The sequence below is a fragment of the Acartia tonsa genome, chromosome 10 (assembly GCF_053477335.1).
Source record: "Acartia tonsa isolate MP-2025a chromosome 10, ASM5347733v1, whole genome shotgun sequence".
In the NCBI taxonomy this organism is placed as follows: Eukaryota; Metazoa; Arthropoda; class Copepoda; order Calanoida; family Acartiidae; genus Acartia; species Acartia tonsa.
Window position 1 is genome coordinate 28,748,682 of NC_137269.1, and position 18,380 is coordinate 28,767,061.

The 18,380-nt window shown below is 32.9% G+C and overlaps 1 protein-coding gene across 3 annotated transcripts in view; it reads right to left on the minus strand.

Annotated features, from left to right (window-relative positions):
- Nucleotides 1–8,564: 8,564 nt before the first annotated feature.
- The window catches only part of LOC145329803 (uncharacterized), an 81,236-nt gene continuing 71,420 nt past the window's right edge, over nucleotides 8,565–18,380 (minus strand). For 2 of the 3 annotated variants that reach the window (XM_080174203.1, XM_080174204.1), the window contains exons 24-29: nucleotides 17,940–17,983; nucleotides 17,358–17,400; nucleotides 16,221–16,297; nucleotides 15,772–15,802; nucleotides 11,061–11,178; nucleotides 8,565–9,953 (exon numbers count right to left, since the gene is read on the minus strand). In XM_080174203.1, coding sequence (XP_080030329.1) covers nucleotides 9,924–9,953; nucleotides 11,061–11,178; nucleotides 15,772–15,802; nucleotides 16,221–16,297; nucleotides 17,358–17,400; nucleotides 17,940–17,983 — 343 coding nt within the window. In that variant the 3' untranslated portion in view covers nucleotides 8,565–9,923. Of the gene's footprint in view, nucleotides 9,954–10,528; nucleotides 10,575–11,060; nucleotides 11,179–15,771; nucleotides 15,803–16,220; nucleotides 16,298–17,357; nucleotides 17,401–17,939; nucleotides 17,984–18,380 lie in introns of those variants that run through there. The other variant, XM_080174205.1, reaches the window with a different exon arrangement.

Below are 18,380 nucleotides of genomic sequence, written 5' to 3' on the forward strand. Positions count from 1 at the left end.
GTGGCACTTTGTGCACTAGGGGCTCTATATTATTTGAAGGAGAACTGAATTGTTTCAGTGCTTCGCAAGATCTTCAAGAACAAACAAAAACCCTTACTATCTGATTTTATAACTACTTATTCCTATTAATAAGTTCAATGTTATACGCGAAGCATTTCTATAAACAAGCCCTAAGAATGATAGTATGTCCTTAAACAGTACCCTTTATAAAGCCGTTTTTAAACAATTTTTTTAATGTTCGTTTATCCTATCGATTCAGAGCTTCGCTTTTATGAATATTGTCACCCTTGATTAATAAAATTACCTGAAAGGGAAAATTTTATCAATATGAAGTTAAAATAGTTAAATATTTGAGGATACAGCTTTGCATAGGAAATCATATCAATCAAAAATGTTGTCCCTAGTATTTTGAGATTAATCCTTGTGAATTAATATTAACACATTCTTTGTCTGTCAGAGATTTCTAAGTTAGTTAAAGGGATTATTGTGTGATTAAAGAAAAAGAAACAAAGGGTGCATATGATATATTTGACTATGCCCACAGGGCGGTAACCAAGTCCTGATTTTATATTGGGTCTTTAAAATCAGCTAAATGGGTAGGAAATATAAATACAGCCGAGTTCCCTTTAAAGAAATTAAACAGGGTTCGGAAGCCGCGCGTAAGCCGCGTGTAAGCCTCAGTGAAATCTTCATTTTATCACTATAAAATTCAGCTGGATGTATAAAACTGCTCTTTAGCAGACAATCCTTCTTTCTGAAATTTCTTTTTCTGCTCACAAGCAGGTTTAAAACTGAGGCTTATGCGCGGCTGAGGCGCGGCTTCCGAACCCTGAAATTAAAGTACTTGTTAGCAGACGAAAAGGGTAGCCACAAGGGCTATTAGTTGTCTGGATTATCAATTTATACTTATACATTTATTATTGTGTCTGATTGGCAATCTAGGGTAATAAATCTGCTTATTTTTTGTACACAAAAAACCCTAACCCAAAATCTACATAAAACATGGATGACAATATCCATAAAAAGGAAGCACTAAAATTAGACAGAAGGAGAAAAAAATATTAACACTTGCAGAGTGTCAGATCTTAACAATCTTAACCCATATAAGCCGGGCTTAAATCGCTTTTATCTCAGCTCCTATTAGAGCTAGAGGGCAAGATTTATTGTGCATGTCTCCTGTTTGATAAAGAATTTCCGACATCAAGTGAGTCAAATTTAAATTTTTCTTCGCCCCTTTATATAATAACCTTTTGGTATTATCCTCTTAGGTTTTTTTTCAATTTTGAAAATTTTGGTTATTTTCTACCATGAACACAAGCTGCGCAATTAAAATGTCGAAAAAGTAGGCTATTTAAGGCACGCCCTTTATCTTGACGTTTTACAGATATAGCAAGCAAAGGAGTATCTAAACAGCATACACAGATAAAAAAAAAACAAGGATAACAGCATCCATAGAAGCGAAGCACAAGAAATATAGAAGGCCAGAACAAGTATATTGTTAATGTTTTCACAAATCTAATTATTATTCCAAAAATAGACATGCGTACTTTTTGTGAATAATTATGGAGTTGCTATACTATCAAAATTATACCTAATTTTTAAAGAAATCAGAACGCAAAATTTGAAGTCATAGTACGATTTAACGGATGGACGGACGGGCATAGACGTCCAAGGGGGGGACCCCCCCCCCAAAAAAAAAAAAAAAAAGAGATAGGGGGCGCCGTAAGCACCCCCAAAATTTTTATTTTTAAAATTTTACCCCCCGCCCCAAATAAAAAAGCTTGGACGCCCCGAAACCTAAGTGTAGAAAAGCTTCGTTTAAAAAAAATGGGTTAATTCACGTTTAGAATTGAGTTACATAACCGTGTTGCAAGTGTTTCATAATACTATTCCAAGTTTCACATGTAGCCATACTAAATAAATGTGATTTCAATGAAGAACAGGAATTTAAAGACAGTTAACATTTTTGAAAGATGTGGTGCGAATATCAACGTCGAATGAACTTTAAAACCTCTCATTTACCCCCGAAATAAAAAACCTTTAACGTCCTTTAGTGCGAAATAAAATTTTGTGAGCACAGCAACACTATAACCAACGATTGTCTGTGGAAAGAGGTTAAACCAATCAATAATTGTAGATCTAGTTCCCTACTTATAGTAAAATGAACTAATAAGAACACAGTGAAAGAATTTAGAAACAATTTGCCCATGTTATTTGGTTTTAACGTGTATGCATTTAGCCCAGTTTTGGAGAGAAAAAAAAATGATTTACTTGGCCGCTATTCTAGATAGACGGTTGATTTTTTTTGGGAAATAATTTTACATCTCACTCTGTCTGTCCGTCTGTCTGTAATACTCTTAAGAACATCATATTTACATAGGGGAAAAAAAGTAAGCTTCATTTTTCCTAGCTGTATACTTCCCTTCCTCTTTAAGAAAAACCCTAACCACACACAAAAGTTTCAAAAGTCAAGGGTTTTTAAAACTTGGAAAAGAAGTTTTTTAAATAAATTTAACTACTCTTTTATTTATAAAACAAATTAATTTTTAAGTACGGTATATCGGAAGAAAAAATTCGCCATCGTATCATAGCGTAAAATTAATTGATGTTTGTCTTTTAATTTATGTAAAAGGATTGCTATTAAAAAAGAATTAATTTAAATTTATAGACTTTCATTATTTTGTTTTTAGATTATAAGATTCTTCTGTGGCGTACTTTTATTTTAAAACTAGAGAAATCAGCTTCAGAGCAAAGATCCCTTCAACAAAAATTATGGGGCATTTAAAAAAGATCATTCTTATACTAAAGTAACAGGATGTCTGTTTGTGTGTTTGTTTGTACCGAAAAATCACGCTAACCGCGGAACCGATCGGGTTCTCCTTAATAGGGTGGATTCTCATAGTTTTCGGGAAGGATTATAACTATTTTGGGGGAGGGTACCAACACCCTCCCAAGAGAAATCACAAAAAATAAAAAAATAAATGCGTTTCTTGATTTAACAAAGAGAGTTTAACGAAACATAAACGTCAAACGCAACATAGACATAAAAATATTTAAAAAAAACATTTAAAGTGCCACTAGAGGCCTCTAGGGGCGTAGCCGCTAGTTTATCAATAAAGTTACAACAAGTTTATGCACGGAAAAAAGTTTATAATATTCAGTAAGTCAAAAGGCGATAAAGAGTAAATAGTCCTTATAACGTTCGCCGATTCTTAAAATTTATTAATATTGTAAGACAATTTTAACATCCCAATGACGATAAGAGCTGTTCGTTACGGACGGTCAGACAGACATACAAACGGCTTTAATTATATAACTTATGACAAAATTTATAATTTGATTATTGAGGCTCATAAATGTAATAGAAATATCTGTCGCATCATATCATAGAAAGTTTTTTCGCGGGTGGTAAAATTAAAAATTATACAGTAAGACCCAAATAAAAGTATTTTTTAGGGATTACAGCTCTTATTTCTTAATGTAATATCAAAAGTAGCATATGCCCTTGTTCTCTATACAATTGTTTTGTCATACATTAAGAAATAAGGGCTGCAAAAATGGTTAATTATATTTGTTGTGTAAGAGTGCAAAACATACTTCATAAACCTTCTTAATTATCTAATATTTTGTTTTGATAACATATAAATTACAAAATATAAATTTTAATGCACAACTTGCAGTGCAATAAGAACAAAAAAAGGTTCCAGGACAAAAGCAGGAGTCCCAAACGTCGGAGTGGACAAACGCAGGAGTGTTAAAATATTAATTTTATTAAGTATTTCTATACAGATTAGGTTGGGATAAGATATGAATGAACAAATAAGCCCCCCGCAGGGGTTAGGCATTTAAAAAACCTATAAGATGGTCCTAAATAGGTTAGGTTAGGTTAAGTGTCCACTCCGACGTTTGGGACTCCTGCGTTTGTCGTAGGACCCCAAAAAATAATACATCATAAGCTAATAATTTTTAGAAATTGGATGTTTTCCAGTCTTTGTTTTTATACCATAGGTCATGAAACCAATGATTTTTATAGAAGCTGGAAAATTTTAGGTTAAAAATTTTAAGGTAGATGTTTGATAAATTAAGAGAAAGGAGGGGCGCCACCAGGGCTCGGCAGCCGCATGTAAACCTCAGAGGGATCAGCCAACAACATTTTTATTTAAATCTAACCCGTCAGAAACATTGCATTCTATCTTTTCAAAAACAATTTGAAAGCATACAAATGGGTTTATATTTATATGGATAGTTATGAAAGACTAAAAGTTTAGATAATTGATATGGCGTTTTTATGGCACCATGTATTTTATATAATACTAGCGGCTTTGCTCCTAGCCTCTAGGGGCTTTTCCCCAAGAGGTTTGATCAAACCAATTTTTCGTATTTTAGATTTACAAGATATTTTTTGGTTTTTTTTTGGACTAGTTAAGGGTTATGATTTCGTCATTTGACATATGCTTACAAGTGCAGCAATCCAAATATATCCTATCATATCAACTCGTAAGACACATATATCCTATGATTGTTTTTGAAGAAGAAAAAAAGTTGGTTTCCCACAAAATAGTTATTTCTCGCATCGTATTATAAACAGCTTTCCGAGGATGTTAATTGGAAGGCACGAGTTTTAAAAAACTGGTTTTAATCATATGATTGTACATTTTTATACTCGTAGAAAACTGAAGATAATACAATGCTAGACATAATGTTTTTTTCCTATGTCTGAAAACCGGTTCTCATCCACTGGAAAGTAAACGGTTTCGAATGAATACGAGAAATATTTTTCTCGTATTTATTCGAATCCGGTGGACAGGAACCGGTTCTCATCAATACGAAAAACTATGTCTAGCATCGTATTAAAAACCGCTTTCTACGAATATAGAAATGTACAATCATAAGATTAAAACCAGTTTTTTTAGCCCCGAGGTGCCGCGGAAAGCGGTTTATAATACGATGAAAGAAATAACTAATCCTCATTTTTCCATTTTTTCTCATGGGTAAAGGCAGAGCCCAGCGAGATCTAAAGCTTCAGCAGACGAACAAACACATTTCTACTTTCAGTTATTAAAGCTCTTTATGTTATCATGTTAAATGATATGTAATTTTGACAAAAATTTGTATTTTACATTTTTAATATTTTTAAAAAATTATTAGTAGATTCAAGAGATGGATAGCCCCAGCGGTGTTTAACCAATTGACATATTATTACTTGGATTTTAGATATTTATGTTATCTAGTAAAGTTATCCTTGGAGCTGCAGCCACTCTCAGCAGCAGCTGAGCCATTCTTAGCCACAGCTGCAGCCACTAGTCTTAGCCGTAGCTTCAGCCGTCAGGTACAGCCGCAGCTGCATCCAAGGCTTGACTTATTCTATCTTAGTAGTGGTGGCAGGAAACTAAAACACATGAAAACTAGCTTATTCTTCTCCTTGGAGGGTTAACCTCCCCCCCCCCCCAATGGAAAACCATTTTAGGACATTCCTAAGAAGTTTCTCTTAGTTTTCATTTAAATATCCGCGGAAAGCTGTCTATAAATTACTATTATCAAATTCTTCATTAAATTTTCTAAGATTGTCGTCTTACACAAATATTTCTCAACTAAATTTTATTTTCAGACCAAACAAAAATCAAAGCCATGGGAGATTTAAAACAGTAATACTTTACATTAACCCCTAACGGTCGTTAAATACCCCCCCCCCCCATCTCTGTTTTTCTCTATCCCATTTTCTATGTATGAAAGATTGAGGGCTATAACTGAGTGACTTTTTAAATATGGCGGACATAAGATGCCAGCAAACCTGGCAGGGTCATCTTGGTAAAAATTAAAAATATATTTTTGACTTCAACAGAGCATTTTATGTTACGAAAATACTAAAATATTTTATATTAGTACATCTTCATATAAAATATAGGTGTTCGGGTAAATTTAAGGTTCCAGGTATGATCCTGCAAGTCCTGATCCTCCAGGTCTCCAGAAATCTTTAAAGGGCTAATGTCTGATGCGCTAAGCTCAGTATGTATGATGGCTGTAAAAGAAAAAAACATTTAGCTTCCTTGAAAAGAACGACATACTTTGATGCAGTTGGTGAGATCTTTGGGTACTGACAGACAGACATACATGCCATGCATCCTAATTCTTTTGTATGTGGATAAATCTTTGAATAGATTTTATGACCTTTCATGTTGTAGAAAGACAATTCTAGCATGAATTATTTATATTTCAAATTCAGATTTGTTTATTTAAAATCTACTTACAGAGTGGTTATAACAAAACCAACAGCGAAACTACCTTAATACTAGGGTCGGTTCATCCGTCTACCCCTTCTTTTTCTCTTATAAAATACTAGTTTAAATTGCCAGTAGCATATATTTGCTCTCCATTTGAGTTGGTAAAAAGAGGAAAAACTAAACAAACTAACAGCAAACTATGATTTAGAAATAAAAGGGCTCTAACCCTCCAGGCCTGGTACCCCATGTGTAACCTAACCTAAACTTCCCTAAAGTACTAAACAAAAAAACTCCCCCCCCCCTTTCTTATTTTCAAATTATTTCAAAAAAAAGGGAAGGTTTATCAGTGTTAAGAGGTTACTTTGTGTGATACCGCGCTCACTATATGCTAACAGGCAATCTTCACCATCTATTTTAGCTGTCTTTGTTATTGAGAAGAAAATGACAGTGAATTGTAGAGAAGCTTTACTATTAAAAATAAATGGCCACAACGAGTTTAATGTTGCATAAAAGACAAAGCTCTCAATTTTACCATGATATACCACATAAACATTCTCAATATAATCAGGAAGAGAGGGGACATTGGGCTGTAGTTTACACTGCAACCCAAAGTATTAAAAACCTGTTAACTTATTCGTGGGCTTAAAAGAATTTTAGTTGTATTAGAAGTATCCAAACTTTTAAATTTCAATTTTAATCTACAGAAGGGGTAATTTTGTTTATTATCATTAGAGATGTACGTATATCAATTCATTGTCAATTGTATTATCTCTTAAGATCGCCGGTAGTTGTTATATTTGTACATTCACATATATGTACTTATTATTACACTGGCGGCTACGCCCCAATGAAGCCACTAAAGGGAGCAGAAACCTCCCTTCTTTCCATTTTAGTTTCAAATAAGAAAAGTTTAAAGAAAACTTTGTAAGGCGAATTTTTATGTGATGATGGTGGTACCCTCCTATTAAATGGTTATAAACCTTCATAGGACCAATGAGAAGCTTTACTGTAAAGGAGAATCATATTAGTTAAGCGGTTAGCGAAATCCTTCGGTACAGACAAAGATCCTGTAACTTTATTATAAGACTTTTCGTATTGATAAAGCTTCGTTTTACTAATAGTATCATTCTTGTTAAAACCATATATTATGTAAATCCATTTATTTTAGACATAAAGAGAGAATAAAGAAAATTTTAAGCAATAAAATGAACTCTGAATGTACAATCGCTGTGCTAACAATTTATCCTGCCCTATTAGACGTGAGTGCTGTTATTGTATAAATATTAAAGTGACCTCTTGTAAAAATATTGCTTTATTTGTTAACTTAGCCTAACAACGGCCCCTCTCCCAAAGTTTTTAGTTAACATCTTCATATGTGCAACTATTTTACATATTCGGTTTTTTTTACCGTTATCGCCGTTTACGTATAAGTATGCAATAAATAACGTAGCCACGGCTTTTGAGTGTGTCTCGACGTCTTTTATAGTTTTCGTAATAGCAGGGGGGGGGGGGCGTTTAATATCCCCTCCCTAGAATAGTGATTATTTGAAATCCTCCCCCCTGGAATAGGATTATTTATATAAGTATCATTATTTTGTCGATATAACGATATTACGCCATTTATGACTTATTTAAGTCAATATGTAAACAGAGAAAATATTTCAAAATAGTATTTCGGTATCAAATCAGCCACGACAGCTTTTATTAAAGCCATAGCGTCGACATAAACCTTAAATTTGCATATCGATATAATGTTAACAATTTTGACAGAAAGTAAACAGAATCAAGTAAATTAAAATTTAGCGTTACTGGTATAGGTTAATACCATTTTGTAAATTAGCCTAAAACCATCCCAAGACTTAAGAAATAATATCCCAAAACCGTTCTGGGATATATTTGAATCTTTTCTAAACTGAAGAACTCAATCGGTTTAGATGTCTAAGGATAGAAAGGGCATTTAAGAAGCCTTCACTAATTCAATACAAGATATATTTAAATTTTATTGCTAAACATTATTGTGTTATTGAACATCATAAAATAAATTTATTGTTGTGTATTTTAATTTTACAAATAGAAATATGAGTTAATATTAAATATTTTATGGATTTTCAAAAATTATTTTTGGAGATTTTTTGGCTTGATTAAAAAATAATAATTATAAGGTTTCAAGAGAAAAATAAACAAATATTTTTCACAATTTTCTAAACAAAATTATTTAATCTTATAATATTGACTAAGGTATTATTTAGTTTATATAAACAAATATAATTAAACTCTGTTTTATTTCACATAAATATAGGTTTGTAAATTTTTTTCTACAAATTTTAAGTGGTTTTAAAGATAAAAATATTTTTTTACTATTGATTATATTCAAACTCCCAGTTTTGAAATTTCAACAAAAAAAAAACGATTTTAATTTTAGATTATATTTTCCCAAAGTAAAAACTTTTTCTTGTTTTTAAGAAATCATTATTTTTTTCCTTATTTTGTATGAACATTTATGAAACTAAAGTGAGGGTACAGGCATAATAGGAGTGCCCTGGCCTAAGTTCAGCTGAAGACATCAGTAGTTTTGTGTAGGTTCAAAATCAAACAAACGGTTACTTAAATTATAGGGGTATTAATTAAAATAGGATTTTACTGCAGTAATTAAGATTAAAAGGTGAATTAAAAAATTATATGTATTTTGAAAAATTATTGTAATGGTATTTTTGATTATTTAAGTATTTTAAAAGTTCCAAAGCATTCATTCAACCTCATTAAATCGATTTGATATCTATGTAATAATCTTTCATTTAGCATATAACATAAAACGAAGTTTTTATATAATTAAGGTCATCCGTTCGTCCGTCCGTACATAACAGTTCGCCCTTATCGATGATTTAAGCATGTTAAAATTGTTCTATCTCCTTCCAACTTTGCATGATGATTTTTGTAAAGCATTCCATCCGTAACAGTTTAATAAATCCTATGCATTTAGGTAAAGTTGGATTTTTTAACTTTACTGTAAAATTTTTCATTATATGATTACCATCTGATTTTTGAAATAATAATTCATAGGATGATTAGACATAATGTTATAAGAAAAGCATCTCCATGTCAAGATGTGTGTATTTCCAAATTAAGCAAACAATATTCAAGTAAATTCAAGGGATTCTTTGTCACTTATAAATAATAATTGTCGATGTTCATTTGTCTTTTTAAGCTTTGCTTTTATAAATGATGTCTTCCTTTTTTTTATTGAATGAGTACTTTTTTAGGGCTATATCTTGCAAGTTAGAAACAAAAATTAATTCACTGCGTACTTTCTTATAAGTTTTAACAATAATAAATTATACAAATTTATATAAGGCTCTAAAGGAATAATATTTTTGATGGTTAATGTATCAAAATATTTTTCTATTTTTGTCAGCTTGCAACAATCTTTGACAAATTAAATACTTTTAAATTCAAATTAAAGTTTTTAAATAAATATATAATAAAAAAAAGTATGATGAATTTTTTATCTTAACTGTCCTATTTCATATATATTATCATCCTTATTTTCTTAAATTAATCATGACCAAAATTAAATAAAACTATTTATGTAAAATAATAAGCATCTGAGACACTTAAATTATTGTGATGTCAATGTCTTTGTGTTGATTTCTCTAGGGAGTTGTGGGTTTGAGACTGCTGAAGTAGGGCCAGGGCGAGAGTTAGTCACACCAGGACAGGTTGTCTGCTGTTTCCCTAGATAGATAGATAGATAGATAGGGGTCAGGGCTAGAGTTAGTCACACCAGGACAGGTTGTCTGCTGTTTCCCTAGATAGATAGATAGATAGATAGGGGTCAGGGCTAGAGTTAGTCACACCAGGACAGGTTGTCTGCTGTGCCCCTAGATATATAGATAGATAGTGGCCAGGGATAGAGTTAGTCACACCAGGACAGGTTGACTACTGTTTCCCTAGTTAGATAGATAGATAGATAGTAGCCCGGGATAGAGTTAGTCACACCAGGACAGGTTGTCTACTGTTTCCCTAGATATATAGATAGTAGCCAGGGATAGAGTTAGTCACACCAGAACAGGTTGTCTACTGTTTCCCTAGATATAAAGATAGATAGTGGCTAGGGCTAGAGTTAATCACACACGGACAGGTTGTCTACTGTGCCCCTAGATATATAGATAGATAGTGGCCAGGGCTAGAGTTAGTCAAACCAGGACAGGTTGTCTACTGTGCCCCTAGATATATAGATAGATAGTGGCTAGGGCTAGAGTTAGTCACACCAGGACAGGTTGTCTACTGTGCCCCTAGATAGATAGTGGCCAGGGCTAGAGTTAGTCACACCAGGACAGGTTGTCTACTGTTTCCCTAGATAGATAGATAGATAGTAGCCAGGGATAGAGTTAGTCACACCAGGACAGGTTGTCTACTTTTTCCTTAGATAGATAGATATATAGATAGGGGCCAGGGCGAGAGTTAGTCACACCAGGACAGGTTGTCTGCTGCTTCCCTAGATAGATAGGTAGATAGTAGCCAGAGCTAGAGTTGGTCACACCAGGACAGGTTGTCTGCTGTTTCCCTAGATAGATAGATAGAATGTTGGATGAATGGATAAATCGATGGATAGATGGAATCATAAATTGAAGCATTGGTGAATGGATAGATAATTAGATAGAGATAAATAAATATAAATATTCTTATACGATGTTTGTCTGTCTATCTGTTTGTACTGAAGGATTTCGCTAACCGCTGAATGAAGTGTCCCTATATGCTTCAAGGGGCGTAACGGCTAGTATAAATATGTATATATATGATGGACAGAAGAGAAAAATAGTTTTTAGCTTTATACTCTACCTGTAAATATTTATCTTCTGTTGTAAAGATGAGGGCTGTATTATGAAGTTTAAAAGCTGGGGCCACTGCCGCTCCACATACACACTCCACCCCCATCACCCAACTAAACTCACCAATCCTAGAATAGTTATTTCTTGCATCGTATTATAAACAGCTTTCGATGCCGAAGGCATGGTTAAAAATCTGGTGTTAATCGTATGATTGTACACTTTTTTATATTCGTAGAAAACTAGATATTATATTAGACATGATTTTTTCGTAAGGATGAGAACCGGTTCTAATCCACCGGATATTAGTCGGTTTTATACCTATTCTAGCTTTAGAGCTCATAGATTTTTCCCCTGTGTCACTTTGCTATACATTTATGATAGTAATTCATAAGAACTTAATTATTTTGATGGTATCAGTCAATTTAAAGGCAAATGTTCCTAAATATTTATAAAGATATACAACTACTTAATCTTTGAGTTAGGATTTAGATTTTTATCAACTCCTAACCTTATTTCTAAGAGAGGGCTGAAATAATGTGATTTAGTATAGTATGAAGACCTTTATATTTAAACTTGGATGGGTCCTGTGGCCGCCAGGATTGCTGAATCCAAAAAATCACGAAACATTACATGTTTACATGAACTTCCCAGAAACAGTGCTAATATACACAATTTATATGTACAAATTGAATGAATTTTATTTTCAAATAATTGAGCAAGCATTTCCCTTCTTTATGTTAAACTAGCGGCTACGCCCCCTAGAACCCTCTAGGGGCACTTAAGGTAGGAGGGGGGAAAAGTCAACCTAATCCCATTTTAAATTTGAGTTTCAAAATAGTAAAAAAATATTTTTTTGGGGGGAGGGGGGTGATGACACCCTCCCCAAAATAGTTTAAAACCTTCCCAGGACCTATAAGAAGCTTCACCTCAAAGGATAAAAATATTGGTTTAGCGGTTATCGAGATCCTTCGGGATAGACAAAAAACGCTTACTACTTTATATAATAGGATTGTCTTAGTTTCTATCTGTGCTACTTATGAGCATAAATGTGTTGCTGTTTATTACACTGGTCCCCAAAGATATAAAATAACGTTCTCTTATGCGTTGACTTAACAATATAGGGGACTTTCATTGAATTTTGGTTAGCTGTTTTATTAAGTTGAGTGTCCAAACGTTTCAACAACTAATTGTAATCTACAAATACAAAGTGAAAGTTTTTGTATTATTATTATTGAGGATGTACATCAATTTATTATCTATTGTCTTATCCCTTAAGATCCCTGCTTGCATACATTGGAATGCAAATATTAAAATACATATTCATAAAAGTTGAATATTCGTACCAAAGATTTGAACTATCTATAAAGGACCCGCCGCCGGCTGTTAACAAAAATGTTTTTACCTCACAGCAAAATTCTGAACTTAAAGCAGCGCAGCTTTTTTGTATCTTAAGCAAGTTCTCATACAAAACGTATTCTCATATGAAAGTGACAGAAAGTCTGTTTGTCAATGAAAATTTTGCCAAATCGCGTCAACATGTTGTTAAAGGGATCTTGAGACTGAATTTAATGTTCGATGGAGAACTGGTACTTAATTTATCAATTAATTTTAACAAGATCAATGAGCTTTCAGTACATCATAGTCTTGGTCCGTTGGTCTGTATGTCGGTCATGCTACAAAAGCTATAAGTATATACAGGGTGTCCCTCGTAAGCTGGTTTTTTTGAAACACTTATTACTCCCTTAATATTTGAGCCATCTTAGTAAGATAAAAAGTATTTGGCAGCCTACTATTGACCATTTAATGATACAGTGATGAAAAATCCGCAAAGTTAACAGAAAAAATCTACAAGGTAATACATAACAGGCTGATTTTAGTGAATATAAGACTAATCCACAAGAAAAATATGCATTAGTTAACTTTAAAAGCAGCTGGTGGTCAAACGGTGGATCACAAAGACTTACTCCAGACATTATAAGAAGTGATATTGTAGTCTAATTAAAAAATCTGGTATATTTCAGGTTCTTGTTTGCATTTGAAGCGATCTCACATGGAAAATTAACAAAGAAAATCAATATAATGCCTATTTTTACATATTGTTCACTTATATTACACTTCATATTCTTGAATATTGAGAATTTCTGGTATGCCATGTCAAGCCTGTTCTATTTTTGTGCTTAGAAAGTCTGAGCGACCAGCCGTTTGGACCCTAACTAATCCTTAAGTTCACAAAGCAAATATTTTCTTGTGGTTTAGTCTAAATTCAATAAAATGAACCTCTTATGTAATACCTCGTATTTTTTTCCTGTTTATTTTGTGGATTTTTCATCATTATCCCATAAAATGGTCTGTAGTAGGCTGCCAAATAATTTTTATTTTACTAAGATAACTCAAATATTAGAGGAGTAATAAGCGTTTTAAAAAGCCAGTTTACGAGGGACACCCTGTATATGTAGTTTCGTGGTTTTCTCTATAATTATATATGACATCTGAACATCTGCTCCTCTACTTACATTGTCCGTTTTTCTATCCAGGATTTTTAATACTTCGGTTCCTAAGGATGTTGTTTATTACTGTTTTTAAATCTTTGTAATGGGCGAAGCTGCTGTCCATGACACTCTAACATTTTGGGAGGTTTGGGAGGTTTGAACCAGGGGAGCCAAAACTCTACTTTTCCGTCCAATCACCCGATGAATTTGGTAAGTAACATCCATCAGACAAACAACTTTTTAATTGCACAACCTTTGTCTGGAAGTCGCAACTATTTCACCTGTTTTGGGCCAAGGCATATATACCCCTAATATATCTATTAATGTCGTGCACATGACATAGCAGCAGTAGGGCCCATTTTAACGTCCCTAGTTATAACGCTTAATAAACCGAAGTTCGAACCTATCACCTCGTTGAGCCACGGTCGCGGTTTTTTTTTGGTTAGCAGGATGCTGTGAGTATTGGTGTAAAAAATATGACTTAACAAAAAAAATTAGCCAATGAGAGGCCGTTATTGACCAATGGTAAAATTTATAGTGGACTCTCATTGGCTAATTTTTTTTGTTACGTCATATTTTTTGCTCCAATACTCACAACATCGTTAGCAGGTAGGCAGAGACACCTGGGGGAGAAAGTGGAAACGAGAAAAGTTGAGAAAGTTATTCACGCCAAGGGATTTATCACTTTCAAATACTTTCACATATATTTTTAGGAGCGTAGTTACTCTATAATTCACTTTGACTGTCCGTCTCTTTGTTAATACGTCAATATGAGTAGTTAGAATGTCATTTGACTATCGATATGGTGATATTATGGCAGCAATAACATTGTATCTCTAAGCTATATAGTCGACGTCAATGCTTTTATAAAAAGTAGATTGAAATCAAAATGATAAACAAATGAACTAAACCGTGCAAGCTTAAAGACTTTTAAAAAGTGTATACCCTGATTAAAGAGTGGCTGTGCTGCTAAAAATTATTCAGTTTTATGAACTTTATATGATTAAAAGATTAACTGAAAATAAACTGAATTTAGGTATAAGATACTCCCCAGAAATATATGTAATTGTTATCGAGAGGAATAATAATTTATCTATCAATACCCTATCTCTAAATCACCAATATAGATTAAATCCTTAATTGCTTAATTGTTTAAAACAATAAAGGAAAGTTTAATTTCCCATAATTATTTTATTTCAAATTCAACTTCACAAATTGGTTAATAACTACCAATAAGATTTGAGTTAACTATTTTAGGGAAGCTTTACAAAAGTCTCTTGGGGTGGAAAAGGTACCATCCCAAGATAAATTACCCCTGGAAATAAAATCCCCCAAAATTTCTTTTTCTTTTTAATCTATGATAGAAAATAGCTTCATGTCTGTCCGTCTGTCTGTCTATCTATCCCTTAAGATCTCGGTAACCACTGAACCGATCTGATTCTACTCTGAAGGGATTATACCTACTGGTCCTGTGGTGGTTTTAGGCTATTTTCTTGGGGGGTGGGACACATTTTTTATTTTTTTTTTAAATCACCTCTTGGGGCAATGCCCCTAGAGGCTAGTGGCGAAGCCGCTTGTGCTAAAATATGAAGTAGTGCGTCGACTTACACCACCTCCCTTCGTTGGAGTGTCTCTAGAGGCATAGCCGCTAATTAAATATATAAGGCATACAATTGTTATTTGTAAATATAATTTATAAATTGCTAGATATTAAATTTGCTACATATTCATCATATGATATGAATTTAATATTAAGCTTTTGATTCATATTCTTAACTTCAAACATAGATTTTCCATTGAACAAATAATAATAATATAATAATAAAACAAGGAATGTTATGTAGATAAGTAGCGTATTAATGCTAATATTTTGCTCAAATATTTGCGGGGATCGTAAGAGTTTAGATAATAGGCAATAAATTGATCTTGATCCCAAACTTGAGCCCGATGGGTATTAGGCTGGGAAACACGAAACAAACAACTAAAGCTTGGATATTAAAAACCTTTGTCAGGAAGTCTTTAATTTATATCCTAATTAATGCGCCTGTTTGTGGGCCAAAGCATTTACTTTACTTTAACTATTTGCATCACGCGCCTTGCAAAGCAGCTGTAGGTACTAATTATGACGCTCTGAGGTTCAGACTCGAACCCGATACCTACCCCGACAATCACCCTGATGCCCTGGTTTTTTGGAGGTGGATAGATATACTAATTTATATTTTTTTCTATTACCTGTGTTTACATTTGGGGCACAACAAAGAACCTAAAAAGTAAAAAATCATTAGAATCAAATATATTTTGTTAATTTATGTTTTAATTAGGAATTTGGTACAATTTAATGAGGAAAACTGTTTTAAAAATGTTGTAATTGAATGATACGAAATAAGACTCTAAAATTATTTTCTTGGTTTTACCATTTTTTTACTTCACATATCTGCCCGTCCGTCCATCTGTCCATAACGCAACGGAGGAAATATAATTTTCACCGCTGCTAATAAAAATATACAGATGAAACTTTTTGTGAAGATTATAAGTAAAGTATATAATATATATATCATTTTATGATTTATGATTATGAGTCTTTGTCCATTGCTACTTATAGATTATTTCATCCTTCAACATTGTCCTGCTCTTTTGTGCTACAGTTGGACACACGCGTCCATGTTTAATTGCTACCTGACCTGAAAGTGAATTTCTAATAGTATTTCCCATCCAGTCCATAGGCACAGTATACACTGACTTACTACACAGCCGAGTTCTACACAAAACATTTAATCTTTTAATTATTTTGTTTATCATGGATAGGACAATGGTCAATTAGTTCAATTTATATTTAAATGAACCAAATATTTTTTTGATTACTAGAGGCCTCTAGTAATAGAGGAAGGGCAAGTCGACACTCCCACACTTACATTGTAGAGAAGCTACATTGTAAAGGAGAATCGTATCGGTTCAGCGGTTCCATCGGTAACCACACAGACAGACATCCTGTTACATTTAATTAAGGATAGTACAGTTTTTGGTAGGAAAAAATCATTTCAATTTCATCCAGGTGATAATATCAAAAAAAGGGAAATTGTCTAGGTAATATACTTTCATTGATATTCATAAAATGTCAAAATAATCATTTATATGTCTATTTATTTGTTTATTGATGTGCTACTAAGAAAAACACAAAATAGATTTATAAATTATTTCTAAAGTTTCCCTTCAATTTATTTAAGTGAAAACTATCATTATTTACTTTTTTATCGTATTTACTTTCAGTATTAACTCTATCTGCAGTAAATAAAACTACGTGTTCAGCTTTGTTTACAGTATATATAGGAAATAGAATGAAATTATCCAAAAATTGAAAAGTTCTTTCTCGTGAAGATTCTTATGAATCATGAGTATACCAGTTCGGCTTTCCATGATCTTATGATTATTTTAGGTGGTTTCCTTTATGTCGTATCTTGGAAAAATTTTTTTTTGTTACTTATTTTAGGTTCGGTTATGTTAAAATAAAATTAAAAAGAGTCCCGTTAAGAACCATACTTGATTTAATAAAAAAAGACGAAGAAAGTCCCTCAATAAAGTCATAAAAACGAGGGATGAGGAGAGGAAGAGTGGGAAAGAAAACCCATAAAAAAGAGATGGGTTTGGGTAATCCCTCTTTTATGACGTAACACGCTGATTTATTGAGGGACTTTCATCATCTTTAAATAAAAGCACCTTTTCTATACTTCTTTATTGTAGGATGTTATCATCCTTGTTTTTTTATTCTATTTATTACGTATAACTTTAAACAAATATTTTTTAAATGAAAAATTAAATGCCTGTTAGTTTTGGATATTGGAGAATACCATTGGGGGCTTTCACCTAAAAATATTTATAGAACAATAGATTTAATGGCGTTATCCTAGAAATTATTATTTCAATTTGAAAATTTTGGACCCCCGCGACAGAACTATGACTCTTGCAGAGACCACAATTTTTTTTTCAATTAGGTTAGGTTAGGTTAAAGACTAGGGGGGCGAGCGCCTGCGGCTAGGCAGGTTAGTGGGCCAAGCGCTGCTGCTAGGCAGGCTAGGGGGCCCAGGGCTGCGGCCAGAGTCATAGTTCTTTATAAAAATTATTGATAATAAAGATTAATAACATCCAAAAGAAGCGAAGATCTTATAAAAATAAACAGAAAGACAATAAATAATGATAAACCTTTTTTTCTTCTCACAAAATTTAAGCAGTCTATCTTTGATATCATCTGAGAAAATGTATTTCAGAGCAAAGTTTTTACAAAAAGATTAGTACTATTTCTTGAAACAAAAGTTTAAAGCACGTTCCCATTTAAATGTAGCTGACAGAGGAACATATCAAATTATAGAGATTTGCTACGCTCTTTAAAAAAGCAGTATATTTACCAATAATGTGTGGAAGTTGATTTGTACTTGTTGTTAGATCAGCTCTAAACAAATTAAAAACATTATTAAGATTGACAGGGGAAATTTTTTTCCTAAACTTAGGTTGCTCCTTTAGTCCTCATTTATTACTCAGGACTTGAAGGAGGAGAGGACACGAGGTAAAAGCTATTATCTCTCTGTTTTTCTCTTATTCAATTCAATCGGTTTTTTTCTTCTCTCTTTTAATCTAGCTATCTCGCACTATCCTTCTATCAATCTAACTCTCAGTTTGATTTTTATTAAATGAATATGTTAGGGTAACATGTTTGGCACTTTCTATATAAGTATCTAGCCATACAAGATGCGTAAATTTCATATCTGTCAACCAGAAATTCCAATGAAATCTAATTTTTGGGAGAATTAGATTTGAAAATTTGAAGTTCAATTTTCGTCCCCTTGGAG